At 41.4% G+C, this 27,761-nt stretch overlaps 1 protein-coding gene across 3 annotated transcripts in view; it reads left to right on the top strand.

Moving 5' to 3' along the window:
• The window catches only part of drp2 (dystrophin related protein 2), a 271,520-nt gene that overhangs the window by 124,580 nt on the left and 119,179 nt on the right, over window positions 1–27,761 (top strand). For all 3 annotated transcript variants that reach the window (XM_057851078.1, XM_057851075.1, XM_057851076.1), the window contains exon 3: window positions 23,665–23,821. In XM_057851078.1, coding sequence (XP_057707061.1) covers window positions 23,665–23,821 — 157 coding nt within the window. The remainder of the gene's footprint in view (window positions 1–23,664; window positions 23,822–27,761) is intronic.

Here is a 27,761-nt window from a genome sequence, read left to right as displayed (position 1 = left end):
GCTAAAATAATTTTGTCCCGATCCAATCACGTGATCACCATTTTTCAGAGGATCAGAATCTGGTGAAAAGGATCGGGCTTTTAATTTTAAAAATATATTTATGTTTTTCTGCATCATGCTCGTACTGCCTGTCTCTCACCCTCTTGCTGCCTTTCTTGGTCACCTGGCAGCTGAAGTTTGCTTGTTAACATTAACGATGATTGACAGGCGTTGAAGCTTTGATCTTGCCAAAGAAGCTTAGGAGCTAGGCCTGACCACTATTGGAAAAAAGTATTGTTGCGATTTTTTGGGGGTTTGCAATATATTGCGATATTATATTGCGATATTAAAACTAAATACAGTATAATATTTTTTTGTCAAAGAAATTTTCACAAGTTGGCTTAAATAGGTGTTTGGAAAGACTTTGGATGATTCACCGTGACCACAGTGTACAGTGATCCCTCATTTTTCCCAGTTAGTGGGGACCAGAACCCGCCGTGATAAGTGAAAAACTGCAAAGTAGCGCACCCCCCACCAAAAAATAAATAAATAAATAAATGTTTTTTTAGTGTGTGTTCAATGTATTTATTCAGATTTAGCATTGAAAAGAGATACATTTAAGACATGTTTTTCCACTCTTTTCACCAAAGTATGATTTCAAAAAATGTGTGTCCAGTATGTGTGTGTATATATATATATATATGTATATATACACAGTGGGGCAAATAAGTATTTAGTCAACCACCAATTGTGCAAGTTCTCCTACATGAAAAGATTAGAGAGGCCTGTAATTGTCAACATGGGTAAACCTCAACCATGAGAAACAAAATGTGGAAAAAACAGAAAATCACAGTTTGATTTTTAAAGAATTTATTTCCAAATTAGAGTGGAAAATAAGTATTTGGTCACCTACAAACAAGCAAGATTTCTGGCTGTCAAAGAGGTCTAATGTTAGGGAGCGCTGGGAATCGGACCCCAAAGCAGACATTTCTTGGTGATTACCCGAAAGGAGAAGTTTAACTGGGTCGGTCTGCTCCCTCACACTAAACAGCACCTGTCCATTGAGTGCGACGGTTCTTACGACGCCCAGCTGTTTCACCAACCTGCGATCGATAAAACTTTCATCAGCTCCACAATCAATAAAAGCCTTCAAACTGCAGGACTGGTCTTTCCAAGAAAGAGTGGCTGGGAGCTGGAGCCGGGCTGCAGGATTGTTAGACGCCTGACTCAGCAGTATTTCCTCATCTACTGGAGAACCTGCCCCTCCTCCCAGACGTACCGGACAATGGCGGAGGAAATGTCCCGCCTGGCCACAGTAGATGCATAGCTGGGCAGTGAGCCGCCGAGTGCGTTCTTCCTCAGTAAGTCTGGCTCGCCCTAGCTGTATTGGCTCCAGATTCTCAGCAGAGGGCAGTGAGGAGGCGCCAGCAGGTCGAGGAACCCTAGTAGGAGGGGCCAAACCTGAGGCAGCAGAGCTGCGAAACGCGGAAGACGGCAGCTCGCAGCGTTGTCGTCGCCTCTCGCGAAGTCGATTATCGATCAGAATCGAACGATTAATGAGCTGATCGAGATCTCCTGGATCGTCCCTGGAAGCCAGCTCGTCTTTGGGGATTCGCTGAGAGCGTTAGTGAAGACCTCTTGAAGCGCGGCGTCATTGAAATGGCTCTCCGCCGCAAGCGTGCGGAATTCCACGGAGAACTCTGCGACGCTGCGTTCCCCCTGACGGATGGACATTATGCGTTTGGCGGCTTCCTTACCACGGACTGGGTGATCGAAAACTTTGCGCATCTCCGCTGTGAAATTGGCATACGAGGCGCACGCCGCTGAGCCCTTCTCGTACAAGGCTGCCGCCCAGCTCAGGGCTCTCCCACGAAGGCACCCGATCAGGTAAGCGGTCTTGGCCCGCTCGCTACTGTATGTATGCGGCTGTTGATCGAACACGAGACCGCACTGCACTAAAAATGCACGACAAGAGCCCAAGTCGCCATCGTAGGGAGCAGGGGGGGGCACGTGTGGCTCGCGTGGCGTCGGCGGGGGGGAGACGAAGCCTCGGCGGGGTGACGATGTCGGTCGCTCGGGGAGTGGCGTAAACTGCGTCTGGATAGACTGAATAGCCAGAGAGATCTCTCCTACCTTTTGGAAAAGGTACTCGAGGGCTTGCACGTGGCGGTCCAGGGCGGGGGACGACGGGGAAGCGGAACTCTGATCCATGTCCGCGGGGTCCACGTGGCCAGACCAAACTGTTAGGGAGCGCTGGGAATCGGACCCCAAAGCAGACAAGGGAGAATTCCGTTATTATTTAACAAGGTTTATTTTCAGCGGCACGTCGAGAGTCGTTGTAGCACACGTGCACGTCGTGTGGTCGCTGGCAGGCGTAGACGTGATATCAGGCAACGGTACAGGTCAGGGAGCAGGCACGAGGAATCCTGGGACGGAGCAAAGGTCAGATTAGCCGGGAGAATATATGTTGGTAAATACCTGAGTGCTGGACGTGACTGACGGGAATGCCGAAAGAGTTGGTCTGGCGACGAGTGGCAACGACGATCAGGCTTTTGTAGGCAGCTGATGTTAATGGCTGGCACCTGTCGCCGCTTCCCCCCGTCTGGTTTCCAGCCTGCAATCAAGGAACCCTAACAGTCTAACTTCTTCTAACGAGGTCTAACGATGGCTCCACTCATTACCTGTATTAATGGCACCTGTTTTAACTCATTATCGGTATAAAAGACACCTGTCCACAATCTCAGTCAGTCACACTCCAAACTCCACTATGGCCAAGACCAAAGAGCTGTCGAAGGACACCAGAGACAAAATTGTAGACCCACATCAGGCTGGGAAGACTGAATTTGTAATAGGTAAAACGCTTGATGTAAAGAAATCAACTGTGGGGGCAATTATTAGAAAATGGAAGACATAGAAGACCACTGATAATCTCCCTCGATCTGGGGCTCCATGCAAGATCTCACCCCGTGCCGTCAAAATGACAACAAGAACGGTGAGCAAAAATCCCAGAACCACAAGGGGGGACCTAGTGAATGACCGACAAAGAGCTGGGACCACAATGACAAAGGCTACTATCAGTAACACAATGCGCCGCCAGTGACTCAAATCCTGCACTGCCAGACGTGTCCCCCTGCTGAAGCCAGTACACGTCCAGGCCCGTCTGCCGTTCGCTAGAGAGCATTTGGATGATCCAGAAGAGGACGTGGAGAATGTGTTATGGTCAGATGAAACCAAAATAGAACTTTTTGGTAGAAACACAGGTTCTCGTGTTTGGAGGAGAAAGAATACTGACTTGCATCCGAAGAACACCATACCCACTGTGAAGCATGGGGGTGGAAACATCATGCTTTGGGGCTGTTTTTCTGCAAAGGGACCAGGACGACTGATCTTTGTTAAGGAAAGAATGAATGGGGCCATGTATCGAGAGAGTTTGAGTGAAAATCTCCTTCCATCAGCAAGGGCATTGAAGATGAGATGTCGCTGGGTCTTTCAGCATGACAATGACCCCAAACACACAGCCAGGGCAACAAAGGAGTGGCTTCGTGAGAAGCATTTCAAGGTCCTGGATTGGCCTAGCCAGTCTCCAGATCTCAACCCCATAGAAAATCTGTGGAGGGAATTGAAAGTCCGTGTTGCCCGACGACAGCCCCAAAACATCACTGCTCTAGAGAAGATCTGCATGGAGGAATGGGCCAAAATACCAGCCACAGTGTGTGAAAAGCTTGTGAAGAGTTACAGAAAACGTTTGGCCTCCGTTATTGCCAACAAAGGGTACATAACAAAGTATTGAGATGAACTTTTGGTATTGACCAAATACTTATTTTCCACCATGATTTGCAAATAAATTCTTTAAAAATCAAACAGTGTGATTTTTTTTCCACATTCTGTCTCTCATGGTTGAGGTTTACCCATGTTGACAATTACAGGTCTCTCTAATATTTTCATGACTTAATGCGCCATGAATCTGCTTTGGCAGCATACAGACATATTGTTCTATGAAACGCACCAGTTCTTTTGGCTTCAAATACAGCAGTTTATTTTATGGAGGGGTGCTAGAGCAGAGTCTGGGGACTCTGAGGTGGGCTCTTCAATCTCTGGGGTTGAAGTCACTGAGGCGGTTGGTAAGCTCCTCGGTGGCAAGGCCCCAGGGGTAGATGAGATCCGCCCGGAGTTCCTAAAGGCTCTGGATGTTGTAGGGCTGTCATGGCTGACACGCATCTACAACATTGCGTGGACATCGGGGACAGTGCCTCTGGATTGGCAGACCGGAGTGGTGGTCCCCCTTTTTAAAAAGGGGGACCGGAGGGTGTGTTCCAATTATAGAGGGATCACACTCCTCAGCCTCCCCGGTAAAGTCTATTCAGGGGTGCTGGAGAGGAGGGTCCGTCGGGAAGTCGGATCTCGGATTCAGGAGGAGCAGTGTGGTTTTCGTCCCGGCCGTGGAACAGTGGACCAGCTCAACACCCTCGGCAGGGTCCTCGAGGGTGCATGGGAGTTCGCCCAACCAGTCCACATGTGTTTTGTGGATTTGGAGAAGGCCTTCGACTGTGTGCCTAGGGGAGTCCTGTGGAGGGTGCTCCGGGAGTACGGGGTACTGAGCCCCTTGGTAAGGGCTGTTCGGTCCCTGTACGACCGGTGTCAGAGTCTGGTCCGCATTGCCGACAGCAAGTCAAATTCGTTCCCAGTGAGGATTGGACTCCGCCAAGGCTGCCCTTTGTCACCGATTCTGTTCATAATTTTTATGGACAGAATTTCTAGGCGCAGCCGAAGCGTTGAGGGTGTCCGGTTTGGTGGCCTCAGCATTGCATCTCTGCTTTTTGCAGATGATGTGGTGCTGTTGGCTTCATCAAGCCGTGACCTCCAACTCTCACTGGGGCGGTTCGCGGCCGAGCGTGAAGCGGTTGGATTGAAGATCAGCACCTCCAAATCCGAGACCATGGTCCTCAGCCGGAAAAGGGTGGAGTACCCTCTCCGGGTCGGGATGAGATCCTGCCCCAAGTGGAGGAGTTCAAGTATCTTGGGGTCTTGTTCACGAGTGAGGGTAGGAGGGAGCGGGAGATTGACAGGCGGATCGGTGCAGCGTCGGCAGTGATGCGGACTCTGCACCGGTCCGTTGTGGTGAAGAAGGAGCTGAGCCAAAAGGTGAAGCTCTTGATTTACCGGTCGATCTACGTTCCTACCCTCGCCTATGGTCACGAGCTGTGGGTCGTGACCGAAAGAACAAGATCCCGGATACAAGCGGCCGAAATGAGTTTCCTCCGCAGGGTGTCCGGGCTCTCCCTTAGAGATAGGGTGAGAAGCTCGGTCATCCGGGAGGGGCTTGGTGTCGAGCCGCTACTCCTCCGCGTTGAGAGGAGCCAGATGAGGTGGCTCGGGCATCTGGTTCGGATGCCTCCTGGACGCCTCCCTGGAGAAGTGTTCCGGGCATGTCCCACTGGCAGGAGGCCCCGGGGTCGACCAAGGACACGCTGGAGAGACTATATCGCTCGGCTGGCCTGGGAACGCCTTGGAATCCCGCCGGAGGAGCTGGCTGAAGTGGCTGGGGAGAGGGAAGTCTGGGCTTCCCTACTAAAGCTGCTGCCCCCGCGACCCGACCCCGGATTAAGTGGAAGATAATGGATGGATGGATGGATGGATGGATGGATGGATGGATGGATGGATGGATGGATGGATGGATGGATGGATGGATGGATGGATGGATGGATGGATGGATGGATGGATGGATGGATGGATGGATGGATGGGTGCTAGAGCAGAAACTGCTTTTTCAGCCTTGTCTGTGTTTTCCGCCAAATACAGTGCCCTCCATAATTATTGGCACCCCTGAAAAAGATGTTTTTTTTTTTTTAATTCAAATAATATGGGACCAAAATGGAAAAAAAGAGAAAAATCCAACCTTCAATACAAGTGCATTCATTCAGTGGGGAAAAAAATCCAACATAAAGAAAAAATTATTTGACATCAAACAATGTGTGTCACAATTATTAGCACCCCTGTTTTTAATACTTTGGACAACCCCTTTTTGCCAACAAAACAAGGTCTGGAGACTGAGATAGCCATGGGAGGAGCTTAATTTTGTGTCTGGTGAACCATTTCTTTGTAGATTTGGCCATATGTTGAGGGTCATTGTCTTGCTGAAAGACCCAGTGACGACCCATCTTCAGCTTTCGGCCAGAGGGCAACAGATTTTGATTTAAAATGTCCTGGTATTTCAAAGCATTCATGATGCCATGCACCCTAACAAGGTTCCCAGGGCCTTGGGAAGCGAAACACCCCCACAGCATCACTGACCCACCCACATACTTCACAGTGGGTATGAGGTGCTTTTCAGCATGCGCATCTTTCGTGGCACGCCAGACCCACTTAGAGTGTTTGTTGCCAAAAAGCTCAATATTGGTCTCACACAAAAATACACACGGTCCCAGGGTTCAACTGAGACAGTGTGCTTTGGTCAGATGAGAAATCAGAAATCAAAATCTGTTGCCCTCTGGCCAAAAGCTGAAGATGGGTCGTCACTGGGTCTTTCAGCAAGACAATGATTTTTAATTTTTTTTCTTCCATTAAGGTCCCATATTATTTGAATTAAAAAATATATATATTATAATCTAAAAAAACACATCTTTTTCAGGGGTGCCAATAATTGTGGAGGGCACTGTATATATATATATATATATATATATATATATATATATATATATATATATATATATATATATATATATATATATAAATAAATAAAATGGCAATAAAATGACAATATTTACAAAAGAGGATTCAGACAATATTTGGTTCAACAGTGTCATTAAATGATGAATTGACTATCGAAATATTGATTAGCTGTCTATTATTGGGTTAATCGTCACTGCCCAATTCCAGGGAGTTCCCTCCAGTTCTTGGTAGTGTGAGTAAGATCAAAACAGTGAGGAAAGTTATACAGCATATTGTTATTGCGATACTGCCAGCCGTCCAGTCAAATTAGCACACCGCCGTCAATGGCAGTGAAACATAATCATTCACAGCCAGCCCTTACCGCCGAAAATTAATTTTCCAGTAAGCGATAATAGTAGGAATTGCATCTAATTGGTGGAGTGAATACGGTCCAACATGATGGTTTCTTTGACGTTTGTTTTTGATAATCTTAGACTCTGGTCATGTCCCATCCCATCTCAGCTCTGTTTTGTGCTAACAAAATTCAGAGACATACAAACACACTGTCGACAAAAAATAAACAATGCTCATTCTGAATATTGTGTCTCGGCGGAGATCTGTGCCCTCCTGAATGCCATTCTTGATTGTTCTTGTCTGTGACACAGCGACAGAGTAAATAGCCTGAATGTGTTATCGCAAAGGCTCCAATGTGATTATCATTCAACACACAAATAGGGCATTGTCGCTCATTTACACTAGCTCTTTGGCCATCTGCTGATTTTATTTCCCATCATTTTAGCACCTTTTCAATCCCCACTAGCTCCAGGGGACGTGTATCTACTTGAAGGGGCAAATCATGTTGCTGCAGCTGGGTACTGAAGAGAAAACATCACTGAGAGTTTTTTTTAAATTTTATCAGCACTACAGTGAATAGTCTGCTGGCGCGAACACTACAGTGTTTGCAGTCATTGAAAGCAAGTGGCTGTTTGATGTGTAAATCATTTTTTTCCCCTCAACAAACACCACAGCTAACCATTCACATGCAACCGACATTAACATGCAAGATAATCCAATCAGGTGTGTACAGCTCAAGCAACCATTTAAAACAAAAGGGTTTTTTTTATGTAAGAGACTGGCAGTGAATTGTCACGTTTACATGGAGCCAAATATTCCAATTACAATCGAAAGATTTGTTCAAACCGAATAAATGTGTTACATATAAACACCTCATTCGGAATGAACAGGCCCAAACCGAATGGAATTTCATTCCGATTCACAGGGGTGGAATATTCCTTTTCCCAAACCGATTAGAAATAAAATTATATCATGTAAACAGGGAAGCGGAATGGTGTCTGGTTGCGTTCTTTCTGCGCATGCTCCGTAATGACGTGGTGACGTCACTTGGTGACGTAAGTAACTTCACTTGCAACATGGCTTCCAAGCACACGCACAGCGCACCCACACAACTTTTTAAATGAACGGCGTATCATTCTGAAGTTTTGTTTCCACTCGAAAAGTTAAAACAGCAGCTGATCTGACGATCGATCTCCATGTTTTGCAACGTGACGCTTTGTTTTGATTAATCTGCGCATGTCAGACGGCAGTTGTCAAACGTCCTTTCGGAATAAAGGCAGTAACGTGTAAACGCTGGATCGGAATAGATGAAGTGACATGTAAACAGCTGATGTGAAATTTCCATTCGGAATGATTTGAATCGGTATGAATAAAAGTCAGCATGTAAACGTGGCTACTGACAGCTGTCCAAATGGAATGGATGTCTACCGCTGTCAATGGCAGCCATGAAGTTAAATGAAGACCTTTCCTAATTGTTTTTGGTTGTTCTTAAGCTTCCAACAATCACACAGAAGGTTGTTGAATTGGAATCCTACTAGAGCTGAAACTAATACTCGAGCAACTCGAGTAACTCGAGTTTAAAAACTGATCCGAGTAATTTTATTCACCTCGAGTATTCGTTTATTTTGACAGCTCTAAGCATCACGTTTTGCTCGGACTACTTTTAATGCGGGACAACGCGCTGATGTTACGTGCGTAGAGGACGAAGCAAAAAAACAACAACAACAAAACTTACTGCAGCAGACAGCCGCTACACACGACGCCGAGGTTGCTAAATACTTGCCCGCACGATGCTAGTTGGTAGCAGGTAGCGTCTGATGCGTCTCATAGAGATCACATGTATGTTGAACTAGATGCGAAATGACAGACTCGGCCGCGTCTGGGCAGCGTTAGTAAACCGCCGCCATCTTAAAGCAGTAGAGCGCTAAGCACTAATAAAGAGCGCTAAGCGCTAATAAATAAGATTAAAGTTACTGTCACAAGCTCACGTAACGTTAGCCCTGCGGAGGGCTAGGTTTCTATTAATTATGACCACTGTCGATGCGTGGCTAACGTGTCTTACATACAGGCTTTAACATAACATAGCGTTGTGGAGTGATGAGGGTGTAAAATAAAAACTCAATAATGCTAACTATCAATTTTAGCTCAGTAGTCATTGCTGGATAAAACACCAAGTAGCACTGGTCCCTAATGTGCTCCAATACAGCCTGTATCATACATTTATTTTGAGCACTGCAAAAACTCAAAATCCTATCAGGACTTACAGTTTAGACAAACTTAAAACTTAACTAGAACTTAAAAATGGCTTGACACAAATAGAAATTTAATTGAAACACGTGGGGAAAAAATCCTAACTTTTAAGTGATGTGTGTTATCAAGCATAACGGCATTTTTAGGTAAGATATATATAATTTTTTTTTTTTTTTTAATAAGATCTAAAAGTTTTTTGAGTGAAAGCAGTGAATTAGTCTTTTTTTTATTCTAGTTACATCTGAGATGCAATTGTTGGCTGTTTTCAACAGCGTGGCTCAGTGGTAGAGTAGTTGTCCCCCCAACCCAGAGGTTGTGGGTTCAATTCTCCGCCCTGATGAACACGCCTAAGTGTCCTTGAGCAAGATACTGAACTCCACGTTGCTCCTGCTGCTGTGTCACCAGTAGGTGGATGGGGAGATAGTGTAAAGCGCTTTGAGCGCCTTGAAAGGTGGGAAAGTGCTATAAAAGTATAACACCATTTAACATTTACCATTTCAACAATATACATCGAAAATAAAGACATTGATTGACTGAAAATGGATCAATATTAGATGAAATGTCTTGTTTTCTCATGTATATTTATAATTGCTCTTCCCTAAAAAATATATTTGTTTTATCCGATTACTCGATTAATCAATAGAATTTTCAGTCGATTACTCGATTACTAAAATATTCGATAGCTGCAGCCCTAAATCCTACCACAGTAATTTATATGCATTGTACAGGCAAGACTACATTTCACAAGAGTAGCACCTCAACCTTTTCTGAGTCATGGCACGTTTTTACATTGGAAAATCTTGCGGCACACCACAAACAAAAAATGTTCCAAAATTACTTTCTGTTAGTATATTTAGTTATAATATAATTTCTCAATATTTACTTACTCCGTGTGTTATTTGATGGAACGTGAAACATAATGGAGTAGGTTTCCTCTCATCCCCAGTGAAAGTAAATCCGAATGAAACATTTTTCAATGGATTGCCTTGCCTTTGAGCTCCCAGTCTTTGCTTTTAGTCCAGGGCTCAGTCTGGATTTCAAAGTTGTCCTTTTTAAAAACTTATCCATGACTGCCACCGAGATATCCGTGTGTGTCACAAGGAAGGTTCTCGGTTGCGTGCGTTGGGCCCAGCGGGGAAATTGCTCGTCTTGCGTTCAAGAACTGCTTGGAATTATAGCCATCAGCCACCTTGCTGTCTGCGACAACGTGGACCCCAGTACGTCTACTGTATATCATTTGATTTGACTCGTTAAGTGTCGATATACACGAAAGTATCCTTTCCATTTTGTCCGTATGTGACAACCTTCAATCCTCCTTTTGCATTTTATTCCAGCACATTGACGTGGACAGCAAGGTGGCTGATGGCTAGAAATTCAAGCAGTTCTTGAACAGGACATGAACAATAACTCCAATACCTTCCACCTCCTCCTTCCTTTCAACTGCAACTCTGCCCGACAACGTCCGCGTGCTGTTCCAAGGATGAGTGGCCTTCAAAATACCGCCAGGGGCCACCCTAATAATGTTATAAATTATTTAAAGGAAACAAAAAAAAAGGGACATTGGATTATTTCTTGCGGCACACCAGTTGTGAAACACTGCACTAGAGGTATAATTGTCTGCAGTTTTGCTTTCCTGGTAACATGTACTGTAAACGTTCAACTAGTGTGTCCTAGTCAATTTTGGTGGAGGTCAGTCAATATTTAAGAAAAAAAAAAACAACAGCAATTGAAATATTGAGAGTACAATGATTACAAGCTACTTTAAGTCCCACCACCGAAAGCAAAACACACTACAATGACTTAAATGTTCTTAGGGGCATTTTACATGGCGACTCTGCAACACGAAGAAGCAATGACTGTGTTGCGGAGTGGCCTCGCGTACATATGGTGTCGGCGAAGACGAAAAATTCTGAATCATGCCCCCAAAGTGGAAGAATCCGATTGCGGGGGATTGAGAGGGCTTCCTCGGCATACATATTAAAGGCTCCCGCAGCGCGAGACCGCGCCGATAACGGCAGCACTCGTACACGTCACATTGGGCGTGTGCAGCGGTGCTACTAAACATTAGAAACAGCAAATATGGCGGAATGTCGACTTTAATTTACTGTTTTAATATTATTTTAAAATTAAACATGTTGAATGTTTCAATTTTTGTGCCTTTTTGAACAAAAGAAAAATGCCATTGCTTCGAGTGGGCGGCCATATTTTTTTCAGGGCTGCGAGAGCTTGGTGGGGCCATAGTGCATCATTCTCTGTCGCCCTGAAAATCTGCACTGCCCTCTAGGGCCTGGCATGAATACTACATCGTTTTCATTCGGAATTGCGACATTGATCGAATGGAGACGGGCCCATATAAATGCAAATTTGAAATTTTTCGTATTCTCAGAGAGTCACCGTGTAAACGGCCCCTTACATCAGTCTGAATATGGAGAACTGCTGTCAATGAGTCTCACAATACATCGATCTGGATCGATACATCAGTCGGTTAAGCACCGATCCTAATAAGTTGAGTGAATCACGACGCTCAATATGTCCTTCACTTTTTTCTTGTTGAGGACACTAAAATTGACACTCCTCTGTTATTCAAGGACCGATCAAAACAAAATTTTGTAGGTACGGTATATTCTAGTGACGTATATGCATCAGCCCTCTGAACCCGATTTATTATTTTTGTTTGTCTCAGGGCTGATTAACTAATGGCGGCTCGATTAATTGCGGTCTTTATGTGTAGCCATCCTATTTATCCAAATAATGCCAGAATTACTTTGCTTGTTGCTTTCAGCACTTTTATTAACTAAATATTGCTTTTTCTACCGAGTACCACCATAAAAACAGATGTTTATTTGTAGACTTGTGGATGTGAATGCAAAATAAATGAATGAAAGTGAAATGCACACAGGCTATGAAGCCTAGTGATTGCATAGCGGGGCACTCTAATGATGTTATTAGGTACACGTATAACTTCAAACCTAGTCATTTCCTTGAATTAGACTATATATTTTTTATTCTTAACACTGTGCTGGTCAAATGCAAAGACATTTTGTTCTGCATTCACTTGTGCATACTAAAATGACATACAGTGTATCACAAAAATGAGTACACCCTCGCATTTCTGCAGATATTTAAGTATATCTTTTCATGGGACAACACTGACAAAATGACACTTTGACACAATGAAAAGTAGTCTGTGTGCAGCTTATATAATAGAGTTAATTTATTTTCCCCTCAAAATAACTCAAAATATAGCCACTACTATCCAAACCCCTGGCAAAGTGAGTACACTGCATGGGAACTACGTACATCCCAAAATGTCCAAATTGAGTACTGCTTGCCATTTTCTCTCCAAAATTTCATGTGACTCGTTACAGGAGTGCTGTCAGCATTGCTGCAGAGATAGAAAAGGTGGGGGGTCAGCCTGTTAGTGCTCAGACCATACGCCGTACTCTACATCAAATTGGTGTGCATGGCTGTCACCCCAGGAGGAAGCCTCTTCTGAAGATGGTACACAAGAAAGCCCGCAAACAGTTTGGTGAAGACATGTCAACAAAACACATGAATTAATGGAACCATGTCCTATGGTATGATGAGACGAAGATTCATTTGTTTGGTTCCGATGGTCTGAAGCATGTGTAGCGGCGACCAGGTGAGCAGTACAAAGATAAGTGTGTCATGCCCACAGTCAAGCATGGTAGTGGGAATGACCCCCACACCTCTTCAATCTCTGCAGCAATGCTGACAGCACTCCTGTAACGAGTCACATGACATTTTAGAGGGAAAATAACAAGCAGTACTCAATCTGGACATTTAGGGATGTACGTAGTTCCCATGCGGTGTACTCGCTTTTGTTGCCAGGGGTTTAGACAATAATGGCTATATTTTCAGTTCTTTTGAGGGGGAAATAAATTAACTCTATCATATAAGCTGCACACAGACTACTTTTCATTGTGTCAAAGTGTCATTTTGTCAGTGTTGTCCCATGAAAAGATATACCAGTACTTAAATATCTGCAGAAATGCGAGGGGTGTACTCACTTTTGTGATACACTGTATAAATTATCTGTCTGTCCGTCCGTCCGTCTGTCTGTCGTCCACGTGTCAAAAAGCCGCCATTTTGTCTGGGTTCCGGGTGCTCATTGTTCATTTGAGGTTGTTTAAGTTTTAATTCAAATATAAGAGATGTGAAAAACTTCAAAATTGCTTTGTATATTTTGGATTTTGGTGAAATTTAACTGATTATGTTACTGTAAATGTGTACATATCTGAAGACCCTTGAACCGAATCATGCCAGACTTTGTAAAATAGGCAAATATCATATCCCTGTTGCAAGAATTAACGTCATATCATATTATCACAAAATGAGTTATTCACACCCCTACTAGTGACCAAACAATTCAACACATGAGGCAGCATGTAAGGTTTATTCCATTACAGCCCAGGCTCAGCTTTATTTGTCTCACTCAATGCGAAGGTAGAATGAAAGCACAGGGATGGACAAATGTGCCATTTAGGGTGTGTGCGTGTGTGTTTCTCTATTAGCTTGGGAGGGTTAAAGCATTTTGATGTCAGAGTTGGCTACTGATGGATGACCTTACTCAGAGACAGCCATGGAAGAGCCTTGCTCTTTTGTATGACTCAGAAGCGATTCCCAGAAGGACTGCAATGCTATATATGCTAGCATCTGTGTGTATTAGTATTGTATCAATCAATGAATTAATCGAAAATAGAACATGTCATTGTGCCAGAAAGCAGTTGCTCTCATATAACCATCAGAGGAGTTTCTGAGAAAATTGCATAGCCTGCCACGGGGGACCCTCCATGTTTTTTTTTGGGGGGGGGTAAAATTTCAACTCTTTGTGCCATTGACGCTGATAGACACCAATCATGTGGATCTTTTCATCCTTCTGCTCAGAATTTTAATATTTATCACAAGCAGACGTTCAATCCACTTCAACTGGTAGGAATGGCAATTATGCATTATTTTAAGCCATTATTACTACCATGGTTTAAGTCGTTCCTGGAACATAGGACCTTTTCGGTAATGATTGGAGCATTTTCCTCCTCACGACCTCCTCCGTCTTGCGGGGTGCCACATAGCTCTATTTTAGGGCCTGTTCTTTTTTGCACTTTGCTGCCTTTGGGATCAATTATAAAAAAAGCATAATATCTCTTTTCTTTTTCATGCCGATGACCTTCAGCTGTATTTACCCCTGAGACCCAACGAACGAACTGCTCTCTCTAAAATGAAGGAGTGCATTTCTGATGTGAAGCAGTGGCTAGCACAGAACCTTTATCATCTTAACAAGAGCAAAACTGAAAATATTACTTTTGACACACCTTCCATGATGAATGCCCTTGAGCCCAAGTCTGGCGCTCTAGCTTTCCTTTTTTAAGACACACGTTAGTAATCGTGGAGTGATCTTCGATAGTAGGCCCAACGTTCTGTTGTAAGAGCAAGTTTTTCCAGATCCGTCTCTTGGCCAAAGTGCAGCCTTTTCTTAGTTGCCATAATCTTGAAAAAGCAATTCATGCCTTTATAAACTCAAGACTGGACTACTGCAATGCACTTTATGTTTGTCTTCCCAAGTCCTCTATGTATCGTCTGCAACTTTTTCAAAATGCTGCTGCTTAATTTTTAACTGGTACACCCAGACGTGAACATATTACCTCCGTGCTGTCATCGCTCCGGATTTCAAACTTTTACTGTTTGTTTTTAATTCTATTAATAGCCTGGCTCCTTTTTATTTGTCGGAGATTTTAACCCTCCGTATTTCTTTCAGGGCTCTTCCTTCTACCAGCAAGCTTCATTTCCAAGTTCCAAGGTCGAGACTTAAACAGTGGGGTGATCGATCTTTTGCAGTTGCTGCCCCCAGATTGTGGAACAGCCTGCCCCCTGAAATCCGCACCATTAAGAATCTAGGCCTGTTTAAATCACAGTTAAAGACCCACTTTTTTAGACTCTCCTTTTATCCAAACAAGGGTAGCCTGGTTTTATTTCTTAAGGGTTTTAATGGTTTGGATTTTATCTGCTTTGTTTGCTGTTTTGACTTTTATCGTGATGGGTTTTTTTTTTTTTTTCTTTTTTTTTTTTTTCTAAATGTCATTCCATAATACTTCCCTGCCTTTTATTTATTATGAGCTGTATCGTTGTTATAAAGCACTTTGTGGACCTTTCAGGTTTTTGTAAAGGGCTATAGAAATAAATTTGTTTTGATTTATTTCCAGCAGAGCCGTATAAAGGGAGTTGCGACACTCTTTGATGTCGCCGCAGGTGGTCACGTGGTTCCTGTACGGTGTGGGTAGTTCCAAGCACAAGCAGAGCTGTAGGGGTTTTCAATGGAACTGACAGCGGTAATTGCGACATTTATGGGAAAATGGATAAAATCACGTATCTAAGCACTAGTTTGATTATGTCATTGTATGAAATATATTTAAATGCTAGTTTTACATTTGGAGGGGTAAGGCGACAACTGTATGTAAACTGTTACGCAGAAGGGAACTTTCCCATTTGGAGTGAAAGTTTCATGTTTGTGTGAGCATTTGCACGAGAAATCGACTTTTACATTAAAATGCAAGATGATTTAGGTTTTTGCTTTTTTTCACAACAAGAATACTGTTTTTCCAGAGAATGTCTCGATTTCCTTGATTCACCTACCTGTGGTAATACATTAAAGATAACACCATGTATAACATAGTATTTTCCCAAGTTCTAAATGGCACATCCTCGTTTGTTTCGTCGCATTGACATATAAAAACGCTTTTGTTGCCCAAAAAGTTGGAGGGCAAGACTTTTAAATTCTATTTTCCACTTTTCTTTACTGATGTACTTTCTAATGCTTACACATTACACAATACGCGGCGAAATGTCCTACACAATGCTCAGCTCGCTTGCGCATGCATCCACACGCATGCGCACATCGGTTAGAAGCGGCGAGTACTCACTATTTTTGTTTTTATTTAGTTATTTAGAACCTTTTCACTGCCTCAAAGATACTTTTTGCATGTATTACCCTTTCATACTTTTCACCATTGTGTTTTTTGTGTTAGCTTTGAAGGAGTTGACCACATTTGTCACGTAGCGTATTTAAACCGTCCTTATTTGATATAACTACATTTAAGTATTTTCTGCAGGCATTTTTTATTACGTTATTCCTGTATGCATCTAAACAAAACAAGTTTAGAGCGCACGGTAGTACTTTGGGTGTCAAATTCGACTAATATAGGATGTTTTGCCGTAGCAGATTTTGGCAGAACACCGGAACAAAATTGTATTATTTTCTGTAACATGACATTGAACAATTGGTGTCATGTTTCATTGTTTACACCTAACATTTTATAGATCAGTGGCCTGTGATGGTTGGTTGTGCAGCATGGTTTCACCAAAGAACGAGAGTAGCAGAAAAAAAGGATGGCAATGGTCAGCCGTCAAAACGTGAAACAAAAGGCTTTTATAATATGTTTTTTGCTATTTGAAAAATGGGATTTGTGCCCACAGCCAGCAGGCACCAGCAGAAGTCCCCAGCAGAAGCGGATCTTGAAAATGTGACCTAAAAAAAAAACAAAACAAAAAACATTAAATTAATTTTCTATTATAAATTTGTGTTTATTGTTTGTTGACATCACTTTTCAATCTATACAGATCTCTAAAATATAATAATGTTGAACATTTTGGTGTAAAGAATAAAGGTTGTCATGCATTGACTTGGTACTCTTCCATGAGGGTGCTACCTTAGTTCAAAGCTTACAAAATCGAGCTAATTAGCACGTGAAAGCCAGTCGTCTACCAATACTCACAAATATAGATGAGTGTGAACGTCACAAAGGGCCTCTGAAAGAGTTGAAAATTTAAAAGAGGTAGCGACTTAATGAATTTATCCCTGGCGATACATTCCCAGTTAGCAGAGTCAGCTTAAAAAGTGGGAGAAAATCGCTCATCATAAATCTAAAATATGTATAGTTACGCCACGAACATACAGATAAAGCTCAACATATACATGATAAAGCGTCTCTTATATAATACAGACTGTTGAAAATTCAAAAGGGACCGTTTTTATCATCAACTTACCTCCGAATATACTTGGCAGCCAGCCATTCGTATGAATGCGGTCCGCCCTCGTCGAAGCCATGTTTAGAACTACCCGAGGCGCCGTAACCCGGAAAACCCGGAAGTAAAATTGTATAACGGATCCCTATGGGAGTGTCGCGTAATGACGGGATCTGTCGTTCACTTGAGTAAACGAATCCATTCCGGATCGTTCAGTAAAAAGATTCGTTCAAACGAATCGCTCAACGAATCGTTCGCCCCCCTCATCTCCCTCCCCGCCCAAATGAATCGTTCGGTTAGTGAACGGGAAGTGACGTTGCCGAACGAATCACCAAAGACAGCTTTGCAGTATAACTGAACGGGAAGTGACATTGCTTGGTCCCTCCCTCTCTTGCACATTGACCACTCGTCGTAGTTTAAGAAATGAGTGACAGGCGATATCATTCTGCTTTCACAGACAGCCTCGTCTCCTCCCCCGCTGCTGCAAAAGCGAGGGAGAACTTCCGCGTCGTCTGTCCTAGTTCTATGGGCTCAAAGTCATGGCTCGTGCTTGCATTTCGATTTAGGACACGGTTAAACATTTTCCTTTTGAGGGGGAAGTGGGGGCTTGGGGTCGGGGGCGCACGGACTTTCTTTAGCATGATCTTGCTCACATATACAATGCTGCTGCTACTAGCCAACGCGGCATGCTTGCTGTCACGAAAATAAAAATAAATCGAAAGTTTAATTTCTAAATATGGAACGACCAACACATCATATTTACCTCTCGCTCTGTTGTATTTTTGTTTTTTTATTATTAACCCTTTCAGGTCTGGGCCTATTTTGTCTGATTTTGCATGCCTTTGAAGTTGCCTTTATATTTCAAAGAAAGAATTGTTTACGATGGCCTGGTTTGGTCCCTTTTTTTGTGACACCTTGAACTTCATGTCCAAATTGTTGTTTCCTTCACTGATCAATTATAAATCATCATTTTGGGCCCAAAAAGACCAAAAATTCCAAAATCGTTTTGTCAAAATTTTTAATATTGATGTCCAATTGACAACCAAACATGCGTAACGAACCGTTTTGAAACTTTGTAATATTTATTCAACATGTTAGGATGAACATTCAACCAAAAAAATTTAGAATAAATAGTCTTATATTTGACAATTCAACATAAACAACAGGTATAGCCATAGGCGTTTTTTGCCTTTATACATGCTCCAGTCAAAACAGATTATATACAGCAGACCTAACAGTGAAGAACAGTGAAAAAATATATACCATCTAACACAAAAAGTGTTTAGAGGCCATCTCTTTATGAGTTTAGGTATTGCGGCCAATCGCCTGATGAAAACTATGTACACACAATCAAGCTTCTTGAACACACATTTATATACACAAATTGAGAAGATTGATGTGGGAAAAAAATATATATATAACATTGGGGGGAAAAAAGCATTTTCAAAAATATTTACAATAAACAAGTTAAATTTTTTTCAGTCATGCCACTCCGAAAAGCAGTTTCGTCCTGGAATTAGACACGGCTACATCACACAGCTCACACTTCCATGGGGTGTCGGTCCTCTTTCCACCCTTCCATTTTCATTTCACTTTGCTGTCATTGTCACTATAAATGTACATGAAAATAAGTCAGTATTTATGAAAATAATAAAGTATAAAATAAAAATATATACAGCAATAAATAATAATGGAAATCTATATGTATGACAATAGAAAGAATACCATAGCTGAATATGTGCTACATCCCTAATCTTCATATAGAAAGAAGAACACCACAAATTATAAATTCCTGCCTGGGATACCCACAGTGCACGTACGACTTTGATCTGATATGCACATTTTATTATTATATACACAAACACACACTTATATTGCATCAAAATTAACTTTGTCTTGCAATATCAAAAGAAACTTTCAAAAGAAACGTTTTCAGCATGAAAAAAAAGAGTGAGTTGGTTTACCTCTGCTCGTCGATGGCGTCACCCACGTGTTCAAATCCGTCACTATCTTCACTCGAGGACTCTTCCGAAGAAGACGATGATGACGAATTTGGACCATCCTCTTCCTCAAGTTGATCAGAAGCACAATTGCTTGCGCTAAATTTAGTTTTCCGTTCATTGTCAAAGTCACACAAAGTCGCTGCTCGATCCAGCAGTATCCAACTGGCCGTCGCTCGCCACCTCGCTGCTTCAGAACACTCCTCCTCCCTCTCGTTCGGTTGAACCTCGCACCGCAGTTATATTTATAAAAAATAAAATAAAAAAAAAACGCATTTTGTGCTTCCACTGTGACTTCGAAAGGGTTCGTTTGATTTGTGTTTTTTTCATGGAGCTTCCGTTTTGAAAAAGGACTAGAAATGATGGAAATATAGACATAAACAAATGATCCATGCAGCGTTTTAATGTTTTTTTGAGAGGACAATAAAACTATAAAACTTAAATGACAATATCTCACGTTCTAGTTGGTCGATTGACTTCAAATAATAACGAGAGTAAACCGCAACTTCCGCACTTTAAAACGAGACCAACCAACGGCATGTGGGTGACGTAATTAAAACGTGAGGGCGCTTCAAAGACGACGTGCGCTGAGGACGCGCCGGCCTTCGACTCTCAAGGGTTAAGATGATCGTATTGAATTTTTGCACTGGTATTAATAAATAAAATAATCCGGTCAGCTCCCCTGTCGTCCCCGCATCTCAGATCGTCAAATGCTGACGAGAAATAATTGTTTGCTCTTTATGATGTCGCCTTTCTACTCTCATTAGTCTGCTAAGAAAAATGTAGACATATTGCGACATCTCCCGTATCCGCGCGCTTTGTTTTTGGGCGCTTGAGTAGCACATGATGGACGGATTAACATAATTTGTCAAACCAACCGACACCCTCTGACACGAAAAAAAAATAAAACACTCGGAAAAAATTGACATGTATATACAGTTTCATTGCAAATCAGTATTATGGTGATCATACTAAATATTCTTTTTTTTCTGTGCACATATGAGGTAAATATTGTTGCCATGAAGCCTCCATATAGTGACAGTTCTCTGCCCGCTTCACTGCCGTCACGCGACCGCAGCTCAGCTTTTGCTTGCCTCGTAGCTACGCGTGTTTTAAATTACTGTAAATTTGATAGTATATCGTCATAGGTACAGTCCCGAGTCTGTTGAGAAAAGTAGAACACTAAACCATGCTCGCTAGATTTGTGTGGTGTTTTTGTCAGTTTGAGCAGCATTTGATAGGCTCCACGTTAACAAATATGTGACAAAGTCATTTCCTTTCATTTTATGACTCGTTCACCGCATAGTCATTACTGGAAAGTCAAGTTAGCAGCAAGCTAGGTCAGGAACCGGAGGACCGAATCACTGAACGGGAAGTGACAAAACTCAGTCTTTCCCCCCTGCCTGCACGCTGGCTGCTTATTGGCCACACGTGGAAATGAGTGACAGACGCCTTGATTCTGTTTCCGCTCCCTCCCCTGCCCGCGATGAGGCTGGCGTCTGATTGGTCGTGTGCGATGTCAGAAGACGCTGCCGCTTGCTCAACGCCCTCCCACGCAGCGAACAAGCGCCACCAACTTCATAGAACGAATCAGTGCAGATGATGATTAGTTCGGTCTCGTTCACCCAAACAATTCGTTCAAAAAGAACGAATCGTTCGCGACCGATACAACACTAGTGTCGCGACTCTCTTTATACGGCTCTGATTTCCAGTACAGCACAGTCTTGAAATAAAGTTTTAATAAACAAACAAAAATACAAATTCACTGCAAAGGGAGAGACCTTGGATAAGTTTGTTCACATAGCGACCATAATATATCGTCATTGTGCCTTCAAACATATCTAGATGCTGTTAAAATGCATTTAAAATATGTATTCTTTCTTTGGTGGCACTCTTTATAGCCTGGTTCGGGCCAAAAAGGCCTGATGGCCTGTCAGGCTTAAAAAATTACTGGGGGAAACCCTGTGTCATTAGATTTCCACTTCAGGTGTTTCAGGTATGAACACACTATATGAATAAGGATACTTAAGATCATAGTACTTTAAAATTTTATAAATAATAATAATAGTAATAATTAGGGCTGTCAAAATTATCGCGTTAACGCGCGGTAATTAATTTTTTAAATTAATCACGTTAAAATATTTGACGCAATTAACGCACATGTCCCGCTCAGAAAGTATTCTGCCTTTTGGTAAGTTTTACAGCATGACTTTTTGTGCTGTCCAACAGCGAACTCTTGTGGTCGCTTTGCGACATGGTTTATTGTTTTCTTTCCAGTTCATTATGGCTGCACGACGTCTCGGGCTGATAATGTTGTGCTTATATGATCCTTGGACAAGATTCGTCCGTAAGTATGGTTATTGTAAAGAATGTACATATTATGTTAGTAAGCGAAATGTTATATTTTTTGTATGAGACGCTTTTTGTTTATGTTTAGTGAACCTGTATAGCGTGCTAAGCTTGTGTACATTTTTTTGTAGTTTTACAACGGTCTAAAGAGGACAATGGTTTGAGGCCATTTTATTAATAAATCAGATGAAAAAGGAAGAAGTCTAATTATTAAGGCGTCGTTCACTAGCTGTCTAGCTTTGGAAAAAGTAGACGCTTCGGAGTGAGGACAGCATAGACAGATTTAAATGACAGTAGAGTGAAATGCCCACTACAGTCCTTTTGTACCGTATGTTGAATGTATATATCCATCTTGTGTCTTATCTTTCCATTCCAACAATTTATTTTACAGAATATATACATAATTTACAGAAAAATATGGCATATTTTATAGATGGTTTGAATTGCGATTAATTGCGATTAATTAATTTTTAAGCCGTAATTAACTCGATTAAAAATTTTAATCATTTGACAGCCCTAGTAATAATACAATTTTAATGGATAGCATATATTCTGTTTTTATTTACTGTCAAAACAATAAATACGCTCTGATTTCTTTATCATTTGCTGCCACCCCATTTAAAATGGATTGAAATCTCCTGCCATCACTGGCACTGAGACGTGATGATTCACTGCCAGTCCTCCCATTTCAAATAGATTGTGTTCATTAGTGGCAGTGAATGAGTGGATCTTTGGAGAGCATTGTTGCGTGTGTATTGTATTGTGGTGTTTACGGAATATATTTGATTATGCAATATTTTAAACTCTAACCTCATTAGTAATCATTCCATATTATTAAATAAATACAGTCTCTTCCTGACACTGTCACTCAAACTTGTTATCACACTGCCTGTGTACCTAATTATTACCTAATCAATTAATTGTAATCTTTTCATACTTAGCCACTTTCCTTGCGTGTAGCTCCCTCCCTCCAGCTGGCATCTCTGATGTAATCCCACGTCTCTCGTGTTCGCTCGTGTGTGCCAAATTCAGTTTGCAGAAAATTGCCTTACACTTCCATTTCTTCACTCACTAATGTGAACTGAAGTGAACCCGTTGATGAACGCGTGCTAATAGCGAACATGCGTTTAAAAAAACGGGTTTATGGTCTCCTTTCTCAGTTCTGGCGACACATATGTCGTGCTGCCGTATGTCTCGGACATCTGGGACAATATTGATATATTTTCTAAATGCTAATGACTTCACCTATGCTTTTCTGACTGCTATCCTTGCACTTGATGGTATGTGAAGTGCAGTAATAATAGTGCTGGAGTGCTGACTTCTGTAAATGAAAAACTGGGATATTTAATGTCCCTTTAATGCCAGCTGCTGTAACACTTTCCTCAGTGACATGACATGCTGGTTGGTGGTAATTAAATTCCCATCCATTTTCTATACTGCTTATCCTCACTAGAGTGTAATTAAGGGTAATCATGAAAAAGTGCTGTTATCTGTTTTGTGTTTTGCTGGCAACAATAACAATACGTCAGCTCAAATAATGAATTACTTATTAATGAATAACTTATTCTCACTACAATGTGATTAGCTTGCACCATCATTGGGAATTCTATCTAGATACTATATTGGAGCAAAAAGAAACAAAAGATTATTATACTTCTGAATTTTTCTATGAATGTAATTGAACTGTATTTTTTTGTTTGTTTGTTTGTTTTTGCGACATATTTATAGGGAATGAGAGGAGGCATTTTGATTATGATTCATGCCAGCAATGTGACAAATGGGACAGCGTGCAGATGTCTGAGAAACTAAAAATATTCGGTTTTATTTTTCAAATTTTTCTTGTTGGCTGTGGTGATTTTTAATTTTTTTAATTCTTTTGCATCAGTCAATTTTCAGGAAACTACAAACCACGTTCTAAAACTAAATGCTTTGATGTGCTAGTGCCAAATTTCAATATTTCATTCAGAATAGAACGTAGCCGACACATCAGAAATTTAAATTACGTTAAAATAACCAAATGTTGCTTTCCTTGTGTCGATTTGCAGGGTGCGAATCGAAGCCATCTCCGACAATAGCGGAAAGCTTCAGCTCTCCCTCCAGGAGATAATCGAATGGCTGACAGCGAAGGACGAGGAGCTGTCAGAGCAAATGCCCATTGGAGGCGACGTGGGCGCCGTGCAGCACCAGAGGGAGTGCCACCAGGTAATGCTCCATCCTAATACTTTTCCAAACGGCGCGCCAAATCCATTGACCGGAGTGTCGGTTGTGCCTCAAGGGGGATTCATGACCCCAGTGTGATAGATTTACACATAAATACGGAGAGATGTATTCAGTGGGTGTTACGGCTTAATGGAAGTGTGGCGGCGGGGACAAGTCCCGCTGAGCGCCCCTTTCCACTTTTAAGCTCGCTATCTGTTTCCTTAGTGTGAAAATGGATTGAGGGTGTTCCCAGGGTCATGTGCTATGATGTGTGTGATGCGTGTGATTGCTCTGCCATTTATATCTACATTCTGGATGGTAAATTGGTTCCAGTCAAAGAAAAAAAAAATCTGTTTAATGTTTTTGTAGAGGCGCATCAAGGGTTGAGTCGTGATTGTCATTATTTGGAGTTTGAAAGATAGAGGAGCCTCATAGCTTGTGTTATCATATGATTGGAATATTTTTATTGTCCAGCGGTCGGTGGGACATTTTTACTGCTTGATAACATTAAAAGATACTGCATTTCGCAAGGACATCTTTGCTTTTGAATACAAAGAATTGACAAGATTAACACTCTATTGAATAGTGTTTTTTTTTTTTTTTTTTTTTTTTTTTTTTGATAAAGCGCTTTTCATAGAATCACAAACTACATCACAGGTTAAACTCTGAATTGTGGTCAGACGTTTGACTCAACGTCCTTGCCCAACAATGTGAAGAATAATTTTGAAAAAAATCTTTTTAACATTATTTTTAGTAGAGCTTTGAGATACTAATGACTTATGAGTTTTTCATAAGTCAAGCAGTTGTTTGGCCGATCATTTTGCCTCAAGTTGCGAGCATAAATTTGAGAAAACCACTAATCTTATTGGTAAAAAAACAGGCTTAAAAAATGTTATAGACTTCAAAGCATGTATTCTTTATCCTGTGTGAGAAAGAGCAACATGCCCACTGAATGGAATAAAAACGTGGCAGAAGTTTGATTTTTTTTACAGATGTGTTTTTAAAACATACACTGTTATTAAATGTAATCATTGTTGCCAAAAATATGTACCGGTACCCAAAATGATTTTATTTTTGCTTCTTTTGGATGCAGGAACTAACCCTAACTCAGCCGCTACCATTGACGGCACTAGACGCCAAATCCATGTTGATCATTCAGCGTCAGCCCTCCCAGTCAAAACAGTTTGGATGTCTATTGTCGTCAGTTTATTAAAAGATGAGTATTCACAGCCTGTCCTCCCAATTTAAAAGAATTGGATGTTTTATTGGTGTCAGTGGCAGGCAATGAGTTAATGGCATTTCAAAATGAGATAAGACACGCTCTAATAAAAATGCATTTATTTGATCAGAAACCTTTGGATATCTCTAAATGATTTATTTTCTCACCTCAGAAACTTTGTCTTAAAAGTTTGACTAATGTTGTCGTTGAGATTGATTCCGTCAGTAAAGCATTGACAAAACAGCTTAAAAAAAACAACAACAACAACAACAAAACATAACCCAAAGTTGCTGCCTAGCCAGCAGCTTCTACCATGTTTACAGATAAAAGCCACTAAATGCAATTCCCAGAGTGACAGACTTAAAATCCATCCATTCTCTGTAAGCTTTGTGAAGTTATGGCTAGTCTTAGAAGCGAACAGGATTGTGAAAAGTATTTCAAATTTTACCAATAGCCGGTCGAGGTGTTGTAAAATTGCGGTGGTGGGAGAATCGAGTTGCAGCTGATTTATGGACCAGTAGGAGTTTATGGAGGGATTTGTGAGGTAGACCAAAAAGAAGGGAGTTGCCTTGAATAAGGATGGGAAGGGTGAGACAGACGAAGGCATTATTATAGGGGAGATTGAAGCTTACAGACTGTGTGATGTTATTTATAGGAGCATTTTTGAGAGGGTCCTTTACATCAGTGGTCCCCAACCACTGGGTCATGGACCGGTGCGGGTCCGTGGCGCATTTGCTACTGGGCCACAGAGAAACAAGTACCGTATTGGCGCGAATATAAGACGGCCCTGATTATAAGAAGACCCCCTCTTTTTCAAGACTTAAGTTTGAAAAAAGACTTTTTGAACATCAAATTATTTTTTATACAGAAAATAATGACAGTACATCTGAAACAAATGATTATAACAATATATTTGAGAGAAAAATCATGTTATTTTGCCTCATTCAAATCTTAATATTATATAATATGCTGTATATGATAAAACAATAATATAATCTATTGTGATAAAACAACAAAATTGCAATAACTGCATTAACCATCAAAGTGAGGAAACTGTAACTGTAGTCTTGAAACAAATCTGAATAAGGAAAAACATTGCAATAAAATAATGCAAACTGGTTAAACTTGAGAGTAGCTGAGATCCGTCATGACAGATCAATACTCCTCAAGTTCAGCATTCACTTAATTGATACCTGGCGCCATCTAGCGTCGTGAATGGGTATGATGTCTTTACCCCAAATATAAGACGACTCCCACTTTTTCAGTCTTATTTCAATGCAAAAAATACTGTCTTATATTCGGGCCAATACGGTAATTTATTAACGACTGCAATCTGGCCTGTGGCTCTTGACACATCAATATCTCTGTCTACTCTATAGACTAATCCGAGTAAAGATTTGTATAGGTTGCAATCTTGTGGTTGGCCGCAATTACTATGGTGTTTGCACACCGATAGCAGCCCAGCACCCGTCAATGTAAACAGTAACTTTAGCTGATGTTGACGTGTGTTGCGAGCAGTGACGTCTTTGGGGGGAAACGTCGGGGAAAAGGCCACCTGCTGAGCCAGAATAGGAGCCTACAACCAAGCCCATTCTGAATAATACTGTATGTGGCTTAAAGCTAGCAAACGAGGCAACAAAAGCAAATGCACTGAGAGCATCATACCTCATGGCGAACCGTATTGCTAAAGCTAAGAAACCTTTCACCATTGGAGAACTCATTATGCTTGCGACCATGGATATTTAGCAACAATTTTTTAGGAAAGGCCGCTGTTAAAAAAAGGTTTTATTCAGTGTATGGTGAGTGACATTTTCCCTGCATTTAATATTCATTTTTAGCCTAGACGTGTTATTTTATATTTACTGTCATTTTCTGCCACACATTGCCGATCCGTGAAAAGAAGGCCCGCATTACACCGGTCAGTGGTGCAAAAAAGGTTGGGGACCACTGCTGTACAGGATGACACTTAGAATCCTAACCCTTAATAGGGCCAATGACTAATAATAAGGGCAAGTGACTATTTTTGATAATTATTTTTGGCCCATAAAGCCCTGGCATTCACACCACATACTTAGACATCACATTTTGGCTAATATAGGGCACACAATTAACATTTGGTGTACAGGTATGACAATCATTACCCAAAACAAGACGTCCACATATATGAATTTCAGGTTTCAATTATAATTATATTATTATTAGGGGTGTCAAACGAATAAAATTTTTAATCGAGTTAATTACAACTTAAAAATTAATTCATCATAATTCATCGCAATTCAAACCATCTATAAAATATGCCATATTTTTCTGTAAATTATTGTTGGAATGGAAATATAAGACACAAGATGGATATATACATTCAACATACGGTACATAAGTACTGCATTTCTTTATTATAACAATAAATCAACAAGATGGCATTACCATTATTAACATTCTGTTAAAGCGATCCATGGATAGAAAGACTTGTAGTTCTTAAAAGATACATTTTAGTACAAGTTATAGAAATTTTATATTAAAACCCCTCTTCATGTTTTCGTTTTAATAAAATTTGTAAAATTTTCAATCAAAAAATAAACTAGTAGCCCGCCATTGTTGATGTCATTGCTCAAGGGTGCTGAGGCCTATAAAATCAGTCGCACCCAAGCGCCAGCAGAGGGCGGCAAAACTCCGAAAAACACAAGTACAGCTTTCACTGTGCTTTCATTTTAATCTGTTTGAGCA

The sequence above is a fragment of the Corythoichthys intestinalis genome, chromosome 11, assembly GCF_030265065.1.
Source record: "Corythoichthys intestinalis isolate RoL2023-P3 chromosome 11, ASM3026506v1, whole genome shotgun sequence".
Lineage (NCBI taxonomy): Eukaryota > Metazoa > Chordata > Actinopteri > Syngnathiformes > Syngnathidae > Corythoichthys > Corythoichthys intestinalis.
This window is presented reverse-complemented; position numbering and strand designations above follow the sequence as displayed.